Here is a 19,907-nt window from a genome sequence, read left to right as displayed (position 1 = left end):
TTGTAACTCGGAGAGAAAAGCGTGGCCAGTGAGCTAGGTTGAAGACACAAGTCAGTCTTTACCACCATTTCAATGAAATACACCTTGGAGGGGACACTGTTTATAAGCATCTTATAAATGGTGTCGTGGGTTCATTGAAGAGCTCCAAAATTTTTGACAGTCATCTTTATCCCAATATAGGTAATGTGCCCAGCAGTCATAGCTGCTTCACTACGTGGCACAAATGGTCAAAAAGATTGTGGAAATGATCCGTGCGTACAGTAAGTCAGAGTCCCCAGGGTTGGGACCCTTTGTGTTCTGAAAGGGTGATAATGACTATGCTACTTCACTTTGGAAAGCTGTTGAGAAGAGTAGCTCTGACGCCATTTTATACTGACATTTTTGAAGCCCTTGTGCTCAAGCTTTAGCGTCAGCATTGACATGACTTTCAGGGCCTGGATAGCTCAGTCGGTAGAGCATCAGACTTTTAATCTGAGGGTCCAGGGTTCAAGTCCCTGTTCAGGCGTTGTATCTGTTTGCACCTCAAGGTAAGCACACTTCTTAACATTTGGTGGAGACCTTTGCGTAAACCTTGGTGTTGGTCATCCATTCCGGAGTTCCTACGTGACAAACCGTAGTGTATCTAAAAGCCAGGTTTCATTCCATTGCTGAGGTGACACACCACACAGGACTAGTCTCCTTCACATTGCAACGTATCGACATGAGAATGTCACAAACTACTTGCTTTCAGAAAAGGTGAAAATGACCCTCTTATTTATTTTCTGAGAGGCGTTTCTGACAGTTTTTCCAACACTGGCATGTCGTTTACACATAAATGTGGTGTTTGGCCTTTAGACTTTGCCGAGACATTTCTGGCCGTGGCCGGCATAACTCATTTGGTAGAGCTTCAGACATTTTGTCGTGCATCTTCGTTTTGTAACTTGGAGAGAAAAGCGTGGCCAGTGAGCTAGGTTGAAGACACAAGTCAGTCTTTACCACCATTTCAATGAAATACACCTTGGAGGGGACACTGTTTATAAACATCTTATAAATGGTGTCGTGGGTTCATTGAAGAGCTCCAAAATTCTTGACAGTCATCTTTATCCCAATATAGGTAATGTGCCCAGCAGTCATAGCTGCTTCACTACGTGGCACAAATGGTCAAAAAGATTGTGGAAATGATCCGTGTGTACAGTAAGTCAGAGTCCCCAGGGTTGGGACCCTTTGTGTTCTGAAAGGGTGATAATGACTATGCTACTTCACTTTGGAAAGCTGTTGAGAAGAGTAGCTCTGACGCCATTTTATACTGACAGTTTTGAAGCCCATGTGCTCAAGCTTTAGCGTCAGCATTGACATGACTTTCAGGGCCTGGATAGCTCAGTCGGTAGAGCATCAGACTTTTAATCTGAGGGTCCAGGGTTCAAGTCCCTGTTCAGGCGTTGTATCTGTTTGCAACTCAAGGAAAGCACACTTCTTAACATTTGGTGGAGACCTTGCGTAAACCTTGGTGTTGGTCATCCATTCCGGAGTTCCTACGTGACAAGCCTTAGTGTATCTAAAAGCCAGGTTTCATTCCATTGCTGAGGTGACACACCACACAGGACTAGTCTCCTTCACATTGCAACGTATCGACATGAGAATGTCACAAACTACTTGCTTTCAGAAAAGGTGAAAATGAGCCTCTTATTTATTTTCTGAGAGGCGTTTCTGACAGTTTTTCCAACACTGGCATGTCGTTTACACATAAATGTGGTGTTTGGCCTTTAGACTTTGCCGAGACATTTCTGGCCGTGGCCGGCATAACTCATTTGGTAGAGCTTCAGACATTTTGTCGTGCATCTTCGTTTTGTAACTTGGAGAGAAAAGCGTGGCCAGTGAGCTAGGTTGAAGACACAAGTCAGTCTTTACCACCATTTCAATGAAATACACCTTGGAGGGGACACTGTTTATAAACATCTTATAAATGGTGTCGTGGGGTCATTGAAGAGCTCCAAAATTCTTGACAGTCATCTTTATCCCAATATAGGTAATGTGCCCAGCAGTCATAGCTGCTTCACTACGTGGCACAAATGGTCAAAAAGATTGTGGAAATGATCCGTGTGTACAGTAAGTCAGAGTCCCCAGGGTTGGGACCCTTTGTGTTCTGAAAGGGTGATAATGACTATGCTACTTCACTTTGGAAAGCTGTTGAGAAGAGTAGCTCTGACGCCATTTTATACTGACATTTTTGAAGCCCATGTGCTCAAGCTTTAGCGTCAGCATTGACATGACTTTCAGGGCCTGGATAGCTCAGTCGGCAGAGCATCAGACTTTTAATCTGAGGGTCCAGGGTTCAAGTCCCTGTTCAGGCGTTGTATCTGTTTGCAACTCAAGGAAAGCACACTTCTTAACATTTGGTGGAGACCTTGCGTAAACCTTGGTGTTGGTCATCCATTCCGGAGTTCCTACGTGACAAGCCTTAGTGTATCTAAAAGCCAGGTTTCATTCCATTGCTGAGGTGACACACCACACAGGACTAGTCTCCTTCACATTGCAACGTATCGACATGAGAATGTCACAAACTACTTGCTTTCAGAAAAGGTGAAAATGAGCCTCTTATTTATTTTCTGAGAGGCGTTTCTGACAGTTTTTCCAACACTGGCATGTCGTTTACACATAAATGTGGTGTTTGGCCTTTAGACTTTGCCGAGACATTTCTGGCCGTGGCCGGCATAACTCATTTGGTAGAGCTTCAGACATTTTGTCGTGCATCTTCGTTTTGTAACTTGGAGAGAAAAGCGTGGCCAGTGAGCTAGGTTGAAGACACAAGTCAGTCTTTACCACCATTTCAATGAAATACACCTTGGAGGGGACACTGTTTATAAACATCTTATAAATGGTGTCGTGGGTTCATTGAAGAGCTCCAAAATTCTTGACAGTCATCTTTATCCCAATATAGGTAATGTGCCCAGCAGTCATAGCTGCTTCACTACGTGGCACAAATGGTCAAAAAGATTGTGGAAATGATCCGTGTGTACAGTAAGTCAGAGTCCCCAGGGTTGGGACCCTTTGTGTTCTGAAAGGGTGATAATGACTATGCTACTTCACTTTGGAAAGCTGTTGAGAAGAGTAGCTCTGACGCCATTTTATACTGACATTTTTGAAGCCCATGTGCTCAAGCTTTAGCGTCAGCATTGACATGACTTTCAGGGCCTGGATAGCTCAGTCGGCAGAGCATCAGACTTTTAATCTGAGGGTCCAGGGTTCAAGTCCCTGTTCAGGCGTTGTATCTGTTTGCAACTCAAGGAAAGCACACTTCTTAACATTTGGTGGAGACCTTGCGTAAACCTTGGTGTTGGTCATCCATTCCGGAGTTCCTACGTGACAAGCCTTAGTGTATCTAAAAGCCAGGTTTCATTCCATTGCTGAGGTGACACACCACACAGGACTAGTCTCCTTCACATTGCAACGTATCGACATGAGAATGTCACAAACTACTTGCTTTCAGAAAAGGTGAAAATGAGCCTCTTATTTATTTTCTGAGAGGCGTTTCTGACAGTTTTTCCAACACTGGCATGTCGTTTACACATAAATGTGGTGTTTGGCCTTTAGACTTTGCCGAGACATTTCTGGCCATGGCCGGGATAACTCATTTGGTAGAGCTTCAGACATTTTGTCGTGCATCTTCGTTTTGTAACTCGGAGAGAAAAGCGTGGCCAGTGAGCTAGGTTGAAGACACAAGTCAGTCTTTACCACCATTTCAATGAAATACACCTTGGAGGGGACACTGTTTATAAGCATCTTATAAATGGTGTCGTGGGTTCATTGAAGAGCTCCAAAATTTTTGACAGTCATCTTTATCCCAATATAGGTAATGTGCCCAGCAGTCATAGCTGCTTCACTACGTGGCACAAATGGTCAAAAAGATTGTGGAAATGATCCGTGCGTACAGTAAGTCAGAGTCCCCAGGGTTGGGACCCTTTGTGTTCTGAAAGGGTGATAATGACTATGCTACTTCACTTTGGAAAGCTGTTGAGAAGAGTAGCTCTGACGCCATTTTATACTGACATTTTTGAAGCCCATGTGCTCAAGCTTTAGCGTCAGCATTGACATGACTTTCAGGGCCTGGATAGCTCAGTCGGCAGAGCATCAGACTTTTAATCTGAGGGTCCAGGGTTCAAGTCCCTGTTCAGGCGTTGTATCTGTTTGCAACTCAAGGAAAGCACACTTCTTAACATTTGGTGGAGACCTTGCGTAAACCTTGGTGTTGGTCATCCATTCCGGAGTTCCTACGTGACAAGCCTTAGTGTATCTAAAAGCCAGGTTTCATTCCATTGCTGAGGTGACACACCACACAGGACTAGTCTCCTTCACATTGCAACGTATCGACATGAGAATGTCACAAACTACTTGCTTTCAGAAAAGGTGAAAATGAGCCTCTTATTTATTTTCTGAGAGGCGTTTCTGACAGTTTTTCCAACACTGGCATGTCGTTTACACATAAATGTGGTGTTTGGCCTTTAGACTTTGCCGAGACATTTCTGGCCATGGCCGGGATAACTCATTTGGTAGAGCTTCAGACATTTTGTCGTGCATCTTCGTTTTGTAACTCGGAGAGAAAGCGTGGCCAGTGAGCTAGGTTGAAGACACAAGTCAGTCTTTACCACCATTTCAATGAAATACACCTTGGAGGGGACACTGTTTATAAACATCTTATAAATGGTGTCGTGGGTTCATTGAAGAGCTCCAAAATTTTGACAGTCATCTTTATCCCAATATAGGTAATGTGCCCAGCAGTCATAGCTGCTTCACTACGTGGCACAAATGGTCAAAAAGATTGTGGAAATGATCCGTGCGTACAGTAAGTCAGAGTCCCCAGGGTTGGGACCCTTTGTGTTCTGAAAGGGTGATAATGACTATGCTACTTCACTTTGGAAAGCTGTTGAGAAGAGTAGCTCTGACGCCATTTTATACTGACATTTTTGAAGCCCTTGTGCTCAAGCTTTAGCGTCAGCATTGACATGACTTTCAGGGCCTGGATAGCTCAGTCGGTAGAGCATCAGACTTTTAATCTGAGGGTCCAGGGTTCAAGTCCCTGTTCAGGCGTTGTGTCTGTTTGCACCTCAAGGTAAGCACACTTCTTAACATTTGGTGGAGACCTTGCGTAAACCTTGGTGTTGGTCATCCATTCCGGAGTTCCTACGTGACAAGCCTTAGTGTATCTAAAAGCCAGGTTTCATTCCATTGCTGAGGTGACACACCACACAGGACTAGTCTCCTTCACATTGCAACGTATCGACATGAGAATGTCACAAACTACTTGCTTTCAGAAAAGGTGAAATGAGCCTCTTATTTATTTTCTGAGAGGCGTTTCTGACAGTTTTTCCAACACTGGCATGTCGTTTACACATAAATGTGGTGTTTGGCCTTTAGACTTTGCCGAGACATTTCTGGCCGTGGCCGGCATAACTCATTTGGTAGAGCTTCAGACATTTTGTCGTGCATCTTCGTTTTGTAACTTGGAGAGAAAAGCGTGGCCAGTGAGCTAGGTTGAAGACACAAGTCAGTCTTTACCACCATTTCAATGAAATACACCTTGGAGGGGACACTGTTTATAAGCATCTTATAAATGGTGTCGTGGGTTCATTGAAGAGCTCCAAAATTTTTGACAGTCATCTTTATCCCAATATAGGTAATGTGCCCAGCAGTCATAGCTGCTTCACTACGTGGCACAAATGGTCAAAAAGATTGTGGAAATGATCCGTGTGTACAGTAAGTCAGAGTCCCCAGGGTTGGGACCCTTTGTGTTCTGAAAGGGTGATAATGACTATGCTACTTCACTTTGGAAAGCTGTTGAGAAGAGTAGCTCTGACGCCATTTTATACTGACATTTTTGAAGCCCTTGTGCTCAAGCTTTAGCGTCAGCATTGAAGTATCTGTCAGGGCCTGGATAGCTCAGTCGGTAGAGCATCAGACTTTTATTCTGAGGGTCTAGGGGTCAAGTCCCTGTTCAGGTGTATTGTCTGTGAAGGTGATTTTCCTGGTCTGGGATTTTACAAAAATATTCTGCAGTAGATCAAACACAAAAGAAAACCATTAATCAACATATGAACATTACCTGATGTTGCTGAAGTGAAGCACAGCAAAGTTACAGAGGTTTGATTAGAGACGCAGCTAAGCGTTTTGCAATTTTGCTTAATTTAAAGTTTAAATTTGTTCAGTATTGACGTCTCGCTGATTCTGATCCATCGACGGGTCCGTGCTTTGTGTTTACATCTTTGTGCAGAATCCGTGTACCTGCTCTCATTTACTGTTTTAGCTGTTTGGTGGTTGTTGAAAATTTGTGAGGTTTAACCTGAGATTCTGGCATTTCGGGCAAAATAAATTTATATTAAAAAATCAATTCAATGAATCGATATCACGTTATCCAAGCTAGAATCGATTTTAATTGATAAATCGATAATCAAAACCCGCCCCTACTGACAATAAGTGAGAGGTAATCCGTAGGTGCAACACAAAGAGGGAGACCACATATGTGCCTCTTTCTTGGTGACATATATTTTAGACAGGATCATGAACCACTTCTTTAAAATTGAATATTGTTGTAAAGACTTTTCTGACACTGTTCCAACACTGTCATGAAATTGAATCTGTATAGGTCATTCAATTCAATGTGATACTTTTAATCTTACTTTCCAGTGAATATTCTGGGGCCTTGCTTTTTTCACAACAAAGATTGTGGTATTTCTTTATGTCATCATTAGTTATGACTCTAACATGGACGACAGCAGAGACAACAAGAAGAACCGGTTCTCCAGTACTATGGCCTTCATGGAAGAGTATCTTAACAACGTCCTTAATGATGATGTGCCATTCCATAACGAGGAGAAAAACAAGCTCACATATGAGGTCTGGTTCTACTCCCTAGTCTTACAACTTCACTGAAATGTTCTACTACTACTGTCTGTGATTACTTCTTCCGTTTCCTTTCTTCCTTCAGGTGGTGAGTTTGGCTAGACATTTGATCTACTTTGGCTTCTACAGTTTTTTTGAGCTGCTCAGACTCACAAGGACCCTGCTGGGCATCATTGACTGCAGACCCAATCCAGGACACGTGATATTCAATGATGATGCATCAGGTGACTCAAAATACCGTAACAATCTAAGACATTCGATTGTTTAACAACAACTTGTTTAACAACATCACAAAGAAAGTATAAGACACTGTTAGATGATTTCACAGACATTTTCAGGTTCATGGTGGTCATTCCAGTACATTTGCACTTTGTCACCTAAGCACATGAATTGTTTCTCTTGTCTGTTGATACTGCTTAGGTTTGCTGCCAAGTTTAACTTTATTTTTATCTTCAATTACTTACCTAATTTTATTAGTTCTATTTAAAAGAACTGGGAAATTCTAATGGGTCCTGTTTGTTTGGATCTCTGTTTGTGAGCAGTTTAGATTCCACCATTTTAAGATATCATGTTCAGATTTTGTGCGATGGTAGATTATAACAGCCCAAACTGTAATTTTGGTGAAAATCAGTTCAAGGTCAAGTTCGCACCGATCTCTGAACGCGCTTGTTCTATTTAGTCCAATGAAAGTCCACTGTCAAAAACAAAAAAGCACATTTATCTTTGATACCTTGATAACTTATTCATCTACTATAACGTTAAAGCTCACAATAAAAAGTTAAGACTGCCTTGGCAATTGTTCCTTCCCTTATGAAGAAAAGGTCTTTTTGTTTATGAATTTATGGGAATTGCAGGCCCCTCTGCAAATCTTTTTTGCTCTCTCTCTCTCTTGTCTGCGTTTGTATTCTGGTCATTTGATCTGTATTTATCAAGTCTAGCTCATTCTCTGTTTCAAGCAGTTTTTCATTTGTCTTTATTGTTTATTGATTCTTTTCAGTTATTTTCACCTTTCATTTTCATTTTGTGCTGTTTTCTACTTGTTTATGTCTCTTTTTCATTAATATAATTTTTGTTTGTTTCTGTGCTGATTTGTCAATTTCCTGACTCATTTTTGTGTTTCTCTGTGGTTATATTGCTGGACCGTCCAGCAACAACATTCTTGGACTCGTTCCCAGAGGTCTCCTTGTGCCCACATATAACTGTTATTGACTTTATTTCGAATATTGTCGGGTTAATTACACTGACATGTCTTTTTTCTTCTCTCTGTTAAGGCAAGAACGTGAAGCGCTCTATACACGGGATGGGTCAGATGATGTCGACCATGGTCCTCAACAGGAAACAGTCCATATTCGGAGGTGCAGTTCCCAGAGGGGCAGGAATGGGCCCAGCGCTTGTGCTTGAAGGACAAAGAGGCAGTAAAGATAGTCTCGACAACATGGACTTGACAGTGATGGATACCAAGCTGAAGATACTGGAGATATTACAGGTAATATACAATCATTTTAACACATTTTACACTCAGTGGCCACTTTTTTGTTTTTAGGTACACCCCTCCAGTGCAGTACAATATTTAAAATGAAATTTATTAGATATTGATTAGACAACATTGCAAGAAATAAAACACTGCCCAACCAGTGTTTAGCAAAAGGGCCTGCTCACAAAATGCCTTTAGTTTGTAAGCAAAGTTAAAAGAATGACATTCAAACCCTATATGTAAAATTATGTTATTGTAACTGAATTCCACTTTCCTTTTCACCAGTTCATCCTGAATGTCCGCCTGGACTACCGCCTCTCCTTCCTCCTGTCTGTATTTAAGAAGGAGTTTGTGGACGTTTATCCCATGGCTGACGCTGACGCTACCACTAATATGGAGCATGCAGGTAGAAACACAGCTGGTGGAAATAAACTCATTCAATTCATTTTACTCTAACATACATAAACTATGTATAAAAAGTTGTCTTCGGCTTCTATATGCATGCATGTGTATGTGTGTGGTAGTTGGTAGTTTCATTTTAGAAATGCTGTATTTTGATTAAAATAGAATAGAATGCCTTTTATTGTCACTATACACATGTACAGTGAGATACAGAGCATCTCCTACTGCAGACATGTGGGAAAAGACAAGAAAGGGCGTGAAGTTCTGCAGCACTATATACATATGAACAGTATACAAAAATATACGATGTACAAATATGCAAGTCAGGACTAAAAATAATGTTATATATTTACAGTGTGGGTTACTGCACGTAAATTAAGTATTGCACAGAGATGATGTGTGTTCTGTTTATGGAGGGAAGTTCTTGGATTGGGGGGTGGAACTGTGTTTTCAGTGCATGTGTGAGTTCAGCGTGGTTATGGTATTTGGGAAGAAATTATTCTTGAGTTTGTCAGTCTTTGTGCTGATGCACCTGTAGCTCTTCCCTGAGGGAAGAATTAGTGCCCAATATATATCTAAATACTTAAAAACACAATTCAAATCATCTGGGACCTGTTATGTTTTTCCTTATTTTCTGAAATCCATATACTGTTATAATGGTGGAGTTTTTTATGGACAAACCTTCAGGTAATGAGGTCATTATTTGCACTACTGTAACTGTGAGTCATAAGCTGCACAGCTTTTTCCTGCTCTTGGATGTGTGTGATGTCAGAGTGGTTATGAAAATATGGCCATCTTACGCACAAACCTCAAAAGTTTTGTTTTCTTAATAGTAGGGGCAGGACAACTTCAATGGCTTGTCTCAGCCAGGGCTGCACCAAGGCCAACTATAAGATGAATAAAGATTTTTATTGGTTTTAAACTGTCATGAAACTGTGTGTGGCAGGCAGGATTGGACCCAAATGCAGACTCTTAAACATGACTTTAACACAAAATCCAGCTTTTTTGCTGAAACAAGTCAATAGAGAAAACTAAACTAGGACCAGAACACACAGCCTGGTTCGAGGGAGACGCTGACATAAATACACAGAAAGATAACGAGGAAAGTGAGAACACTCGGGGAACGCAGCTGACATGAATTAACGTGACGCCACAGGGAAAGCAAAACAGGACACACTGAACATGGAAACACGAGAAAACAGTAAATGGAGGAACACAAGACTGAGACGTGTTTGACAGAGAAGTAGGGGGAAAGGCAGACGAGAGGGGGGACAGAGAGGAGACATGACGGGCTGGAGAAACATAGAATGGAACACAAGGAGGGAAACAAGACGCGAGGGCTCACGTATAAACACAGACACACAGAGAGAGACACAGAGGACAAAGACACAAGAGGGAATCTAATAATCAAGAATCTAAACAGGGAATTAAAGAAACTCACAACAGAACAACTAAGACTACAAATGAACCTGAACATAAACCATAATCCAAAATATTACTAGAACACAAGAAACTCAAAATGCTGGGTCCAGAATATTGACATAAATTGTGAGGTTGTTCTACTAGGATCCAGAAATAAAAACATGTATATGGAAAGAGGTATGACAGGTCCCATTAAAATATGATGAATCTAATAATTGAATATTTAACAAAACTTTTATGGGATGGGATAAATTTACACCAATTTTAGAAAAACATTTGCATGTGGTCTACCTGAATATCCACCCTGCAGTTTTTGTTAAGGTGCTTGTGGTACTTGTCTCCCTATGCTTCAGATGTCCCAGTTAACATGGACATGACAGGTATGCATAGATAAGCTCATATTAGAGGCAAAGAAGAACCTACAGAGAGTACACACCACATTTATTCACCAGTTTACGTGTCATTTTATTATTATAATATAAATTATTGTGCAAAAGTCTTCAACCCTATTTCTTAATAGTTGGTGCAAGACTTAGATTGGAATGTCTTGTTGCATGCTCAATCATCCAGGTAAGTAAATCCCCAAAAGTTGATTCTGGTCATCTGGACGTAACGTTTTCAGTGGGAGAAACGTTTTGTCACTCATCCAAGTGACTTCCTTCAGTCTCAGCTGACTGCAGGTTTCCAACCTTATAAACAGTACATTTGCACAATGACTGAAACTAGCACCACTGAAAGAACACTTTTCACGTAAATGGGAAAGCATCTCTGAATCGAGGAGGGGGCCAAAGAGTACATCTTTCGCAATCTTATAATGCTGTGATTGCGGCCATTCCCCAACTGTCTTTGAATGGTACTCATGGCCATTGATCAGTGGTTGTTGATCAGTGGTCATGACAATTTGCATATTAATGATCAAGGAACTGACCTCACAGCCCATTGTCCATTCAGCGTCCACATGAACAGAACTTAGATTGAAAGATTTCCATAATGTGAAGCAGTGTGGGATCATCTTGAAAGAGAACAGAACAACCTAACCAATCCAAAGAAGGTTTGGACTGTTCAAGAAAACTGGAAATTATTCCTAAAGAATCATTAAAAGAATTTAACGATAGCTTACTTAAGAGAGGTAAAAAAGAGAGAGTTCAGGTTGTGTTGAAGAATAAATGTAGTCATATTAAACACTGACTTTCAAGCTTATTAGAATGATCCATACTGTTTGTATTTCTTTCTATGTTTGCAAGTTGTCCATCTTCCTAGCAGAGCATCAAGAAATGAGGGTTGGCTCAAGACTTTTGCACAGTAATGGGTAACATTTAGAGTGAACCTTATAAGCAACTTGGTGTGAAACCATGAATAATTCATTTCAGTTCTGTTGTTTATTAACGTCGGCCTTTTTGTCCCTACTCAGCCACCATCAACCTGCAGTACATTGGAGAGCAGGCAGAGGCCATGTTTGGAGTTGGGTATGTATTGCTGGACATGCATTTATGCAAAGGTTTTATCAATATAACATACACACATCTTAAGTACTTTGTGTGTGTTTGTGTGCAGTAAAGGGAACAGTATTCTGGAGGTGGACGATGAAGGTGGTCGCATGTTCCTGCGGGTGTTGATCCACCTCACAATGCACGACTACGCTCCTCTGGTGTCTGCAGCCCTGCAGCTGCTTTTCAGACACTTCAGCCAGCGGCAGGAAATGTTACATACCTTCAAACAGGTGCACACAGACATGCAAAATCTGCATAAATAAGCACAAAACAAAATCCAGTATCTCTTAACTAAAACGGTGACCCCTTAAAATGCTTTACTTTTATTCAAGAGGGAATGTAATAAAATGCAGAAAAAGTACAGTCATGAGAATCAATGTACACAACATTAGCTAGTTCAGTATAGCCAGGCTTTCTTTGTGTTAGCTAGTTTAATAAAACCTCCAACATAACGGTACTTACCTGCTTTCTTTGGTAACCCAGGCTTTCTGCTATAGTCTTCTGTGGGAACTTAGAAAATGAAAAATATAACAATATATTTGCTGGTCTTTTGTGTCCTCTTGTAAAAAATAAGTTTAAGCAGAATATTCATGTTAATCCTCCAAGTTCCATTTCGGTCTGACTGCAGGTCCAGTTGCTGATCTCCGCTCAGGATGTGGAGAACTACAAGCTGATTAAGGCAGATCTAGATCGCCTCAGGACATTGGTGGAAAAATCTGAACTGTGGGTGGAGAAGAAGAGCTCAGGAGGAGGAGAAGGGAAGAAAGACAAGAAAGACAAGAAGGAAAAAACAGAGGTAAGGACTAATGAGATAAGAATAAGATAAGGGCATCCTTGCAAAAGAGATTTTCTAATCTCGGTGGGTTTTTTCCCTGTTTAAATAAAACATTTTTAAAAGTATTGTGATACTACTGAGTGTGTGAAAGCTAACGTTTTGAGAATGCAGGAACCCATGATGAGAAATTATGAAGATATGGTCTGATGATAGTTTGAAGATCTTGTGGTTTAAAGATATCCTATATTTACTAATTCATAGTCGCCAAAAGCCTTTGACTTTACTTTTGAAAGGTGCTGACCTTGTACAATAACTAGCTAACAGTCGAGTGGCACAGTTTCTCTGTTCTCCCTGTTCTCGAAATCTCGAGGAGTTCAACTTTTTAAATCAAAGGTTTAAAAATGTACATAAGTTAAGTCTTATGTAGACGCGTAATACAAAACCTGTGTAGCTCAGCTGGTAAGAGTGTTAGTCTTTGATTGTAGTATGTTGTGGACACAACTGCAGACTTGATGACCAAGCAGTCATTCCCTGTTAGGTGAACCAGCATGCTCGAGAGCAAAGCAACGTAGGACTTTCAAACTGAAAAATCTCAGATGAGTTCGAATATCAGGGTCAGAGGTCAAGTCTTCTGAAAATCTTGTGAATGCGATAAGTTGAGAACAAGGTGATACCAAAGGTGGATCTACTAGGAGACTGAGGGGTACCACTGAGTGCCGCCAGTATTTTTAATTCAGTGGTCATCATTTTTAATTGACTATATGACCAATAAACCTATTATAATAAAATTCATGAAATATGAAATTATGAGGTTTTATTTTAACAGAGTTTGCTTTAAATTACCAAGTGTCAAAATGACCGCCTTGCCAGTTTTATACAGCGTTTGTTTTCACGCCAAGGAGCTGAGGCCATTTCTCTTCACAAATATTATCTTGTGTACCTTGTTATTGTGTCCTTTGTCTTTAAAGTCTATAATAGTGATTCAAACCTTCCCATATCTAAATAATAACAGTAGATGTATACTGAGCGGGGTGAGATGAGAATCTTTGATTAAGTCTGGGTTTTTAAAGGCGAGCTCAAGTCAGTATTACTTTGTTTTGTATGTTCTCTAAACTGCTTTTAAGATTTCAATTTTTTTCAGAACCAACAGGATCTTCGTGTCTAGGTGGCTGATTGACATCATAAGCTTTTGTCAATATAACAACTAACCAATTATTAACCACTGACTAACTAACCAACTGCCCCATTCAGTCACTATTTAAAACAACACATCAACAACATATTATTAAAAATCCAAATACTACTAATAAAACTAAAGTACTAAACAATAACAAATAAAAATATCTTTTGAACTTTTGCATCTTGGTTTTTAAACTCACTTCCTGTTGGTGTTGGGCTTCCTGGTGTAACATGTGGATATATGGTAGTGGGTTTATATGTGGCATGGCACTTTCACTGCATGGCATCTCTCCTTCTTTCATTCTTTCTATCTTGTTGTTTATACTTTGAAATGCAGAAACATTATTTCTAAAATGTTTTTCTAGAACTAGTTTCTTGTTGTCATACATCTTATACACTCACACTGCATGTTAAAATGTTAGCTTGATAATGAAGACAACCAATCGCATCAACATGAGAAGTTGTTTTTGTAATAGAGAATTTAATGTGAAGAAAGAGCTTCATTCGCACCAAAATGACCTCCTTATGACTTCACTCCGTATGTTCCACAACTTCTCATAGAGAAGTACCCTCGCTGGTTCCACCAGCGTGGGTACTGTTCAAAAGTTCTAGGAGTTTAAAAATAGTTTAAAAACCAGTGACCTTACAGAAGAGACAGCAACGTTTTAAGAAATATTGGAATAAACAATAAACAATTTGCATTACGCAAAGTGTTTGTTTTTGGCATCCGATACTGGTGCAACGCTCCAGTACACTACTTCCTAGGGAAACTAGATGTGCTGGTGTGTTTGCGGACATCACATCTGTCCAGACACTTATTATACCCTGCTACCCATGTCTGTTTAATGATATATTTGCTTGGGGTTAGGTTAACATCCACGCCTTTTTTTTAATGCGATTTGTGGCTATTTGAAGCACCCAAATCAAAATGCTTATAAGGGAAACAGCTGCAATATGAGACTTTATTTGGAGTATAATATCTTCTAGTTTCTTGAAGTTTGCCTTTTTAGCATGCGGCTAAAACAAAACCTAACACTAACCAAGCTATGTCCAAAAGTTGATTCTGTTCATCCTGACATAGTGTTTTCAGTGGGAGAAACGTTTCGTCACTCATTCAAGTGACTCCAGTCTCAGCTGACTGCAGGTTTCCCAGCCCATTGTTGTTTCAGTCATTGTGCAAATGTACTGTTTATAAGATTGGGGAAACCTGCAGTCAGCTGAGACTGAAGTCACTTGAATGAGTGACGAAACGTTTCTCCCACTGAAAACGTCCAGATGAACAGAATCAACTTTTGGAGATTTACTTACCTGGATGATTGAGAAAGCATCAAGATGTACTAACCAAGCTAGTTTGCTAGTGAGCTGGTAAATGTTATGAGGTTAACAAGTAAATCTGGGATCTAGGATCAGAAATGTAGTGTGAAGTCCTCAGTGAGGACCCAATGAGTGTATAATGTGGTACCATACCCAGAGAGAACTGCATATGCTGTCTGACCCTCTGCATCCTGCAGGGGGCATCACAAGAGGCAACACCCAAGAAGGAGAAACTGAAGGAGGGTAACGAGAACTACCAGAAAGTCAAAGAGGTGAGAGCGCCCGTTCATTAATGTGTCTTCAACACGTGATCAGTTTTTCTTTTCGATTTGTCTCCATCTGTTGGGTTTTCTGGAACGTTCTTCCAACAAATCATCTATTAACTAATCAACAAGGGCACAGCTGTGATGTATCTCTCTGTCGAAAAAGTCCTGCACGTGGTGATCTTATCTCTTATCTCTGCAGCAATGGTGGTTTTTCTCTGCTCAGGATAATTCCATCATTATTCTCTCCTAATAGTTTCTCTGGTGAACAACATCTGCAGAATGTCACAAATGGAAACGAAGATGAAAATTAAAGGATAGATTTAAGTCCTTATTTGGTATAAAATTATATTCCAAATTCAACCAATCAAAACCTTCCTTTTGCTCTGGTAAATTTTAGCTTCCATATGTTCGGTTGTTGCCACTATGACTTCAAATTATCTTGTATTTCTTCAATGTTTTGAAAGAGATTAGGTTTGGTACATTTTCTAATCATGACCTTTGTCAGTGAATCACTCTCTCCACATTGGAATGTCATTAATAATCATTATTTATGTGGTCCATTATTTGTTTTATATCATGTGCTACAATTTTTTTCATCAACCCAAGAATTATATTTCTTTCTTTTTTCAAAATTTTGGCCACTACACAAACTCACAAAATGTTCATTAAATTAAGCTTTCTTAGCCCCAAAATGTACTGAAGTAAACTGAAATACCAACAGTTGTTTTTTCGTGAGTAATACTCATTTGTAGACGTGCTTAGTTTTTACAAGTCCGATTGATCATTTTTCATGTTGGAAATTTTTTTTTAAATTCACCAATTTATAGATTTTAATGTAGCTTAAACATGATCTACGCACCTGCGCCACATGAAAATAAAATACACACATTTTTGAAAACGTGACAAACATCGTGCACAGTATATTTAAAGAAATAGTAATGGGCCCATAAGTGCGTACTGGGGAACACTGGAAGTATTATTCAAGTATGTCTTTAAATTAAATGCTCGGGAAACAATGAATAAGTAAACAAGCGTTTTATTCACAAATAAGACTCATTGTAGCGTTTTCAGAAATGAAAAATATCTTATCACTTAGAACATGTGTGAAAAACACTGAGCCCAACACGGCACCTTGGAGAACCTGCTCTAGTTGTTCTAAAGATAATTCTACAGACACATTAACAGTAATGAATGTGTTACATTGTGTGTGTTACATAATGTGTTTTATGTTAACATTTTTAGTGTGTAAAGAAATGTTGTACTTTTTTTCCTAAATGTTGAATGGCTTTATGAAAGACTGTTTTTACACAGTGCATACTTTCTTTGGGGGAAAACTTTAATTGCTAAAAATGCTAACTGATTTATTAGCTTATACAGCCCATCAGATATACTATAGTTAATTAAAACTAAGCTAAAAAAAAATAAGTGTGAAATACACAGTGGGATACTTAGAGCTTAGAAAAAATGTACAAAAATATAATTGCAGTCTCTACAGTACCATGCAACAGTCTTCAACCAGACCTCATTATATTTTATTTTCATGGAACCAGACTTACTTGGAATTTGTTCAGTCCAGTGTTAGTGGAGTGCTTATTGTTTGTTAAGCTTAATGATAACCTAAGATTCATTCAAGGACAAAAAGACCTAACTCAACTAACTCAAGAGATAAACCAGTGTTCTGTCTCCACTTAGCAGACAGCCTAGCAAAGAACCCATTTTAAACTCTAAACACAGTGCCAGTGCAGTGAAAGCATAGCTGGATAGAAAAACACAATGAAACACTATCGGCCATGGATTGGCCTCCCCAGAGCCTGGACCTCAACATTATTGAAGCAGTGTGGGACCGAGAGTGGAACAAAGAAAGCAGCCAACATCCGAAGAAGAGCTTCGGATGTCCTTCAAAAAGCCTGAGAATTATTCCTGAAGTCTACTTGTTGACATGTTGAGAAAAATATTCAGGCTGTGTTGAAAAATGAAGGTGGTGATACCAAATACTGACTTTCAAGCTTGTTGTATACTGTATTTTCACAGATATTTGCACATATTTTGATAAATCACTGCACCTATTTCCCCTTTTGCTAGCAAAATATAAAAAATGAAGGGTGTCGTTGCACTCTAATGTCCGTTTTACCCCTGAAAACACGGCTCATGAAAACAAACTAACATTGACACTAGAAAACCCAAATTGAGTTGAAGTATTTCAACCAATAAAAGCTAAACTGAAACTTTGATGACCTTTGAAAACTGTGCTGCCCAGAGTCTGACCATCATCTGTCTAACTGCACATGACTCCGCTGTCTGCCATCTCTCTCCTCCTCCTCCTCCTTTGCAGATACTGGAGAGGTTGCATAAGATGTGCAGCAGCGGAGTTTGGAAGAAGCAGCAGAGGCTGCTAAAAAACATGGGTGCTCATAAAGTGATGCTGGACCTGCTGCAGGTCTCCTACGACAAGGTAAGACCCGACACCCCAAAATAAAAGCACTTTAGCAGGCTTAATTAAGCAGGTCAATTCAAATAGTGCTGCACTTGGAGCCATGCAGCATTATTTTAAATGACATTGACAGAAATCTGACAGTGGAGAACCTTGACTTTAAAACCTACCTTTTTCATCAATAACTTATTACAGGTGTTCTTTCTTTTTCCAGTCTTCTTTTCATTGGGAACTGTGGAGTAGTTATAATAATGTAATACCTATTAAACAGGCTGAGATTTGTTATTTAACAGCTATTCATATTTATTGTAGTTAACTTTTACCCCTACTGGTGTTCGTGGATTTCTTTTGTTCGATTAAAAACAATATATATTCAAATAGTCCGGCTGTAGCCAGATTTGAGAGGACAGTCCAGCTCAACCAAGACTAACCATCATATTTGTCTCTTTGTGTGTGCAGAACGATGTGAAGATGCAGGAGATCATCAAGTACACTCACCTGTTCCTGCAGAAGTTCTGTATGGGGAACCAAGAGAATCAGGCTCTGTTGCACAAAAACCTCAACTTGTTTCTCAACCCGGGGGTAAGCTGCTTTACAAATGTGCAAAAGTTATACATAATGCTTATTTAGTTCATAAATCTGAGTGGACTTTCAGTATGCTTTAAGGGTGGTTGATTTTATGTGTGTGTGTACATGTTTAGACATCTTTGTGAGGACAGAAAATTGTCATGCTACTATACCTGTGGGGACCAAGAGTCACTCATGGGGACAAAATGCCCATCCTCAACAAGTTTGAAGGTTGAAGTTTGAGGCTCAAAATGTAGTTTTAGTGTCAGGTTACAGCTAGGTTATGGTTAGGTTTACGGTATGGGTTAGTCACTATGTCAATGTGATTTCCTCACTAAGATATAAAAACGAGTGTGTGTGTTTCTTTTTTTTTTAAAGAATATTTCAAGTGAGAAAACAGTCTTAATATCTTATCTTCTGTCCCACACTTTCTGACACCTGACTCCAATTATACAATCACCCTCCTGTTTATATATCCAGCCTACATTTAAAGACACTCGTTGACAGATTGTCTTTAAATGCAGTGTAGTCAAACCTTGCAGCGTTCCTCATGTGTTACTGATCTTAGTCTTCTGGTAAAATATTCAAGAAAGCCATCAGCTTTAGTTTTAGTTTTCTATCAGTTTTGATTATCTTTACCTGTAATTTCTGTCAGCTCTGTGAAGCTAAACAGGCTGAAATCAGAAATCTGTTTTTGTACAGTTAGATTGTCTTCTACATAAAACACCTGATCAAGTTACTTCTGTTTAAACAGCTTTCATTTATTTTACTTTAGCTAATCAACTTTTACTCGTTTAAAGAAAATGTCGGTTGTCTCTGGGTTTTTTAAAAAGATTTGAGCAGCTGGTAGAGAGAAACGTCTCTGACGACTCTAATGCTTGTTGTACTGAAGGGGACTTGAATGAAAATTAATCAGCTAGAGAAAAAATATCGACCCGACCCGAACTCTTTCATGACATGAATTTTTAATTTCTCTTTGCTATTTGGGCTGATTGGGACCCAATGAATGTTAAAAAACAAAGAATCACCAGATTTTTTTTTTTACACGATTTTTGTTTCTGAGAAAAATGAGATCCACATATGAGGACATTCGTTTTAAATTTCGATAGAGCAGTGGCAGTATAATGTCCTCATAAGTGGATATCAGGCCCTTGTAGAGCAAAATTTTATATTTTGGTCTAGACAACCCAAAATGTGATGTCCACATATGTGGGTGCCAGGTCCTAGGAGGTTAATGATTATAAACCAGCTGTTTTGTGGTTAGATGATGTTACAGGGAGTTCTGGGAATTTGTTTTCACTATTTTCCAACATTCAGAAGGCAGTTGGCAGTTTTGTAATGAAAAAAAATGTCAAAACATAGTCTTCTCTAAATAAATATCAGTGTTGATGTGACTGACCTGAAGAGAAACCCGTTTTTGATTTCTAAACGTTTCCTTGTTGACGTCCAGCTCCAGGAGGCGGAGACGGTGCAGCACATCTTCAGTAATAACTACCAACTGTGCAGCGAGATCTCTGAGAGCGTGCTGCATCACTTCATCCACTGCCTGGCGACGCACGGCCGCCACGTCCAGTACCTCAACTTCCTCCACACCATCATCAAGGCCGAGGGCAAGTATGTCAAGAAGTGTCAGGACATGATCATGACCGAGGTGAGGATGAGACGCACCGCTTTGCTTCTACCAAAACATAAACCCGTGTTTTCATGCTGATGT

At 39.7% G+C, this 19,907-nt stretch overlaps 1 protein-coding gene and 7 non-coding genes across 12 annotated transcripts in view; all 8 read left to right on the top strand.

The window, feature by feature from the left end:
* The window catches only part of itpr3 (inositol 1,4,5-trisphosphate receptor, type 3), a 76,864-nt gene that overhangs the window by 39,561 nt on the left and 17,396 nt on the right, over positions 1-19,907 (top strand). For 3 of the 5 annotated variants that reach the window (XM_025901782.1, XM_025901781.1, XM_025901783.1), the window contains 12 exons: positions 6,723-6,867; positions 6,959-7,097; positions 8,145-8,359; positions 8,633-8,753; positions 10,525-10,551; positions 11,583-11,637; positions 11,726-11,891; positions 12,290-12,457; positions 15,127-15,201; positions 17,528-17,647; positions 18,086-18,208; positions 19,644-19,844. In XM_025901782.1, the coding sequence (XP_025757567.1) occupies positions 6,723-6,867; positions 6,959-7,097; positions 8,145-8,359; positions 8,633-8,753; positions 10,525-10,551; positions 11,583-11,637; positions 11,726-11,891; positions 12,290-12,457; positions 15,127-15,201; positions 17,528-17,647; positions 18,086-18,208; positions 19,644-19,844 (1,555 nt within the window). The remainder of the gene's footprint in view (positions 1-6,722; positions 6,868-6,958; positions 7,098-8,144; positions 8,360-8,632; positions 8,754-10,524; positions 10,552-11,582; positions 11,638-11,725; positions 11,892-12,289; positions 12,458-15,126; positions 15,202-17,527; positions 17,648-18,085; positions 18,209-19,643; positions 19,845-19,907) is intronic. The other 2 variants (XM_025901785.1, XM_025901784.1) reach the window with 2 other exon arrangements.
* Positions 433-505, top strand: trnak-uuu (transfer RNA lysine (anticodon UUU)). The gene has a single exon. It is a non-coding gene; the product is annotated as a tRNA-Lys (tRNA).
* On the top strand, positions 1,346-1,418 carry trnak-uuu (transfer RNA lysine (anticodon UUU)). The gene has a single exon. It is a non-coding gene; the product is annotated as a tRNA-Lys (tRNA).
* trnak-uuu (transfer RNA lysine (anticodon UUU)) lies at positions 2,258-2,330 on the top strand. The gene has a single exon. It is a non-coding gene; the product is annotated as a tRNA-Lys (tRNA).
* trnak-uuu (transfer RNA lysine (anticodon UUU)) lies at positions 3,170-3,242 on the top strand. The gene has a single exon. It is a non-coding gene; the product is annotated as a tRNA-Lys (tRNA).
* Positions 4,082-4,154, top strand: trnak-uuu (transfer RNA lysine (anticodon UUU)). The gene has a single exon. It is a non-coding gene; the product is annotated as a tRNA-Lys (tRNA).
* Positions 4,992-5,064, top strand: trnak-uuu (transfer RNA lysine (anticodon UUU)). The gene has a single exon. It is a non-coding gene; the product is annotated as a tRNA-Lys (tRNA).
* trnak-uuu (transfer RNA lysine (anticodon UUU)) lies at positions 5,903-5,975 on the top strand. Its single transcript has one exon. It is a non-coding gene; the product is annotated as a tRNA-Lys (tRNA).

The sequence above is a fragment of the Oreochromis niloticus genome, linkage group LG20 (assembly GCF_001858045.2).
Source record: "Oreochromis niloticus isolate F11D_XX linkage group LG20, O_niloticus_UMD_NMBU, whole genome shotgun sequence".
Classification (NCBI taxonomy): Eukaryota; Metazoa; Chordata; class Actinopteri; order Cichliformes; family Cichlidae; genus Oreochromis; species Oreochromis niloticus.
Note: the sequence above shows the minus strand (reverse complement) of the source record. Positions and strands in the feature narration are given on the sequence as shown.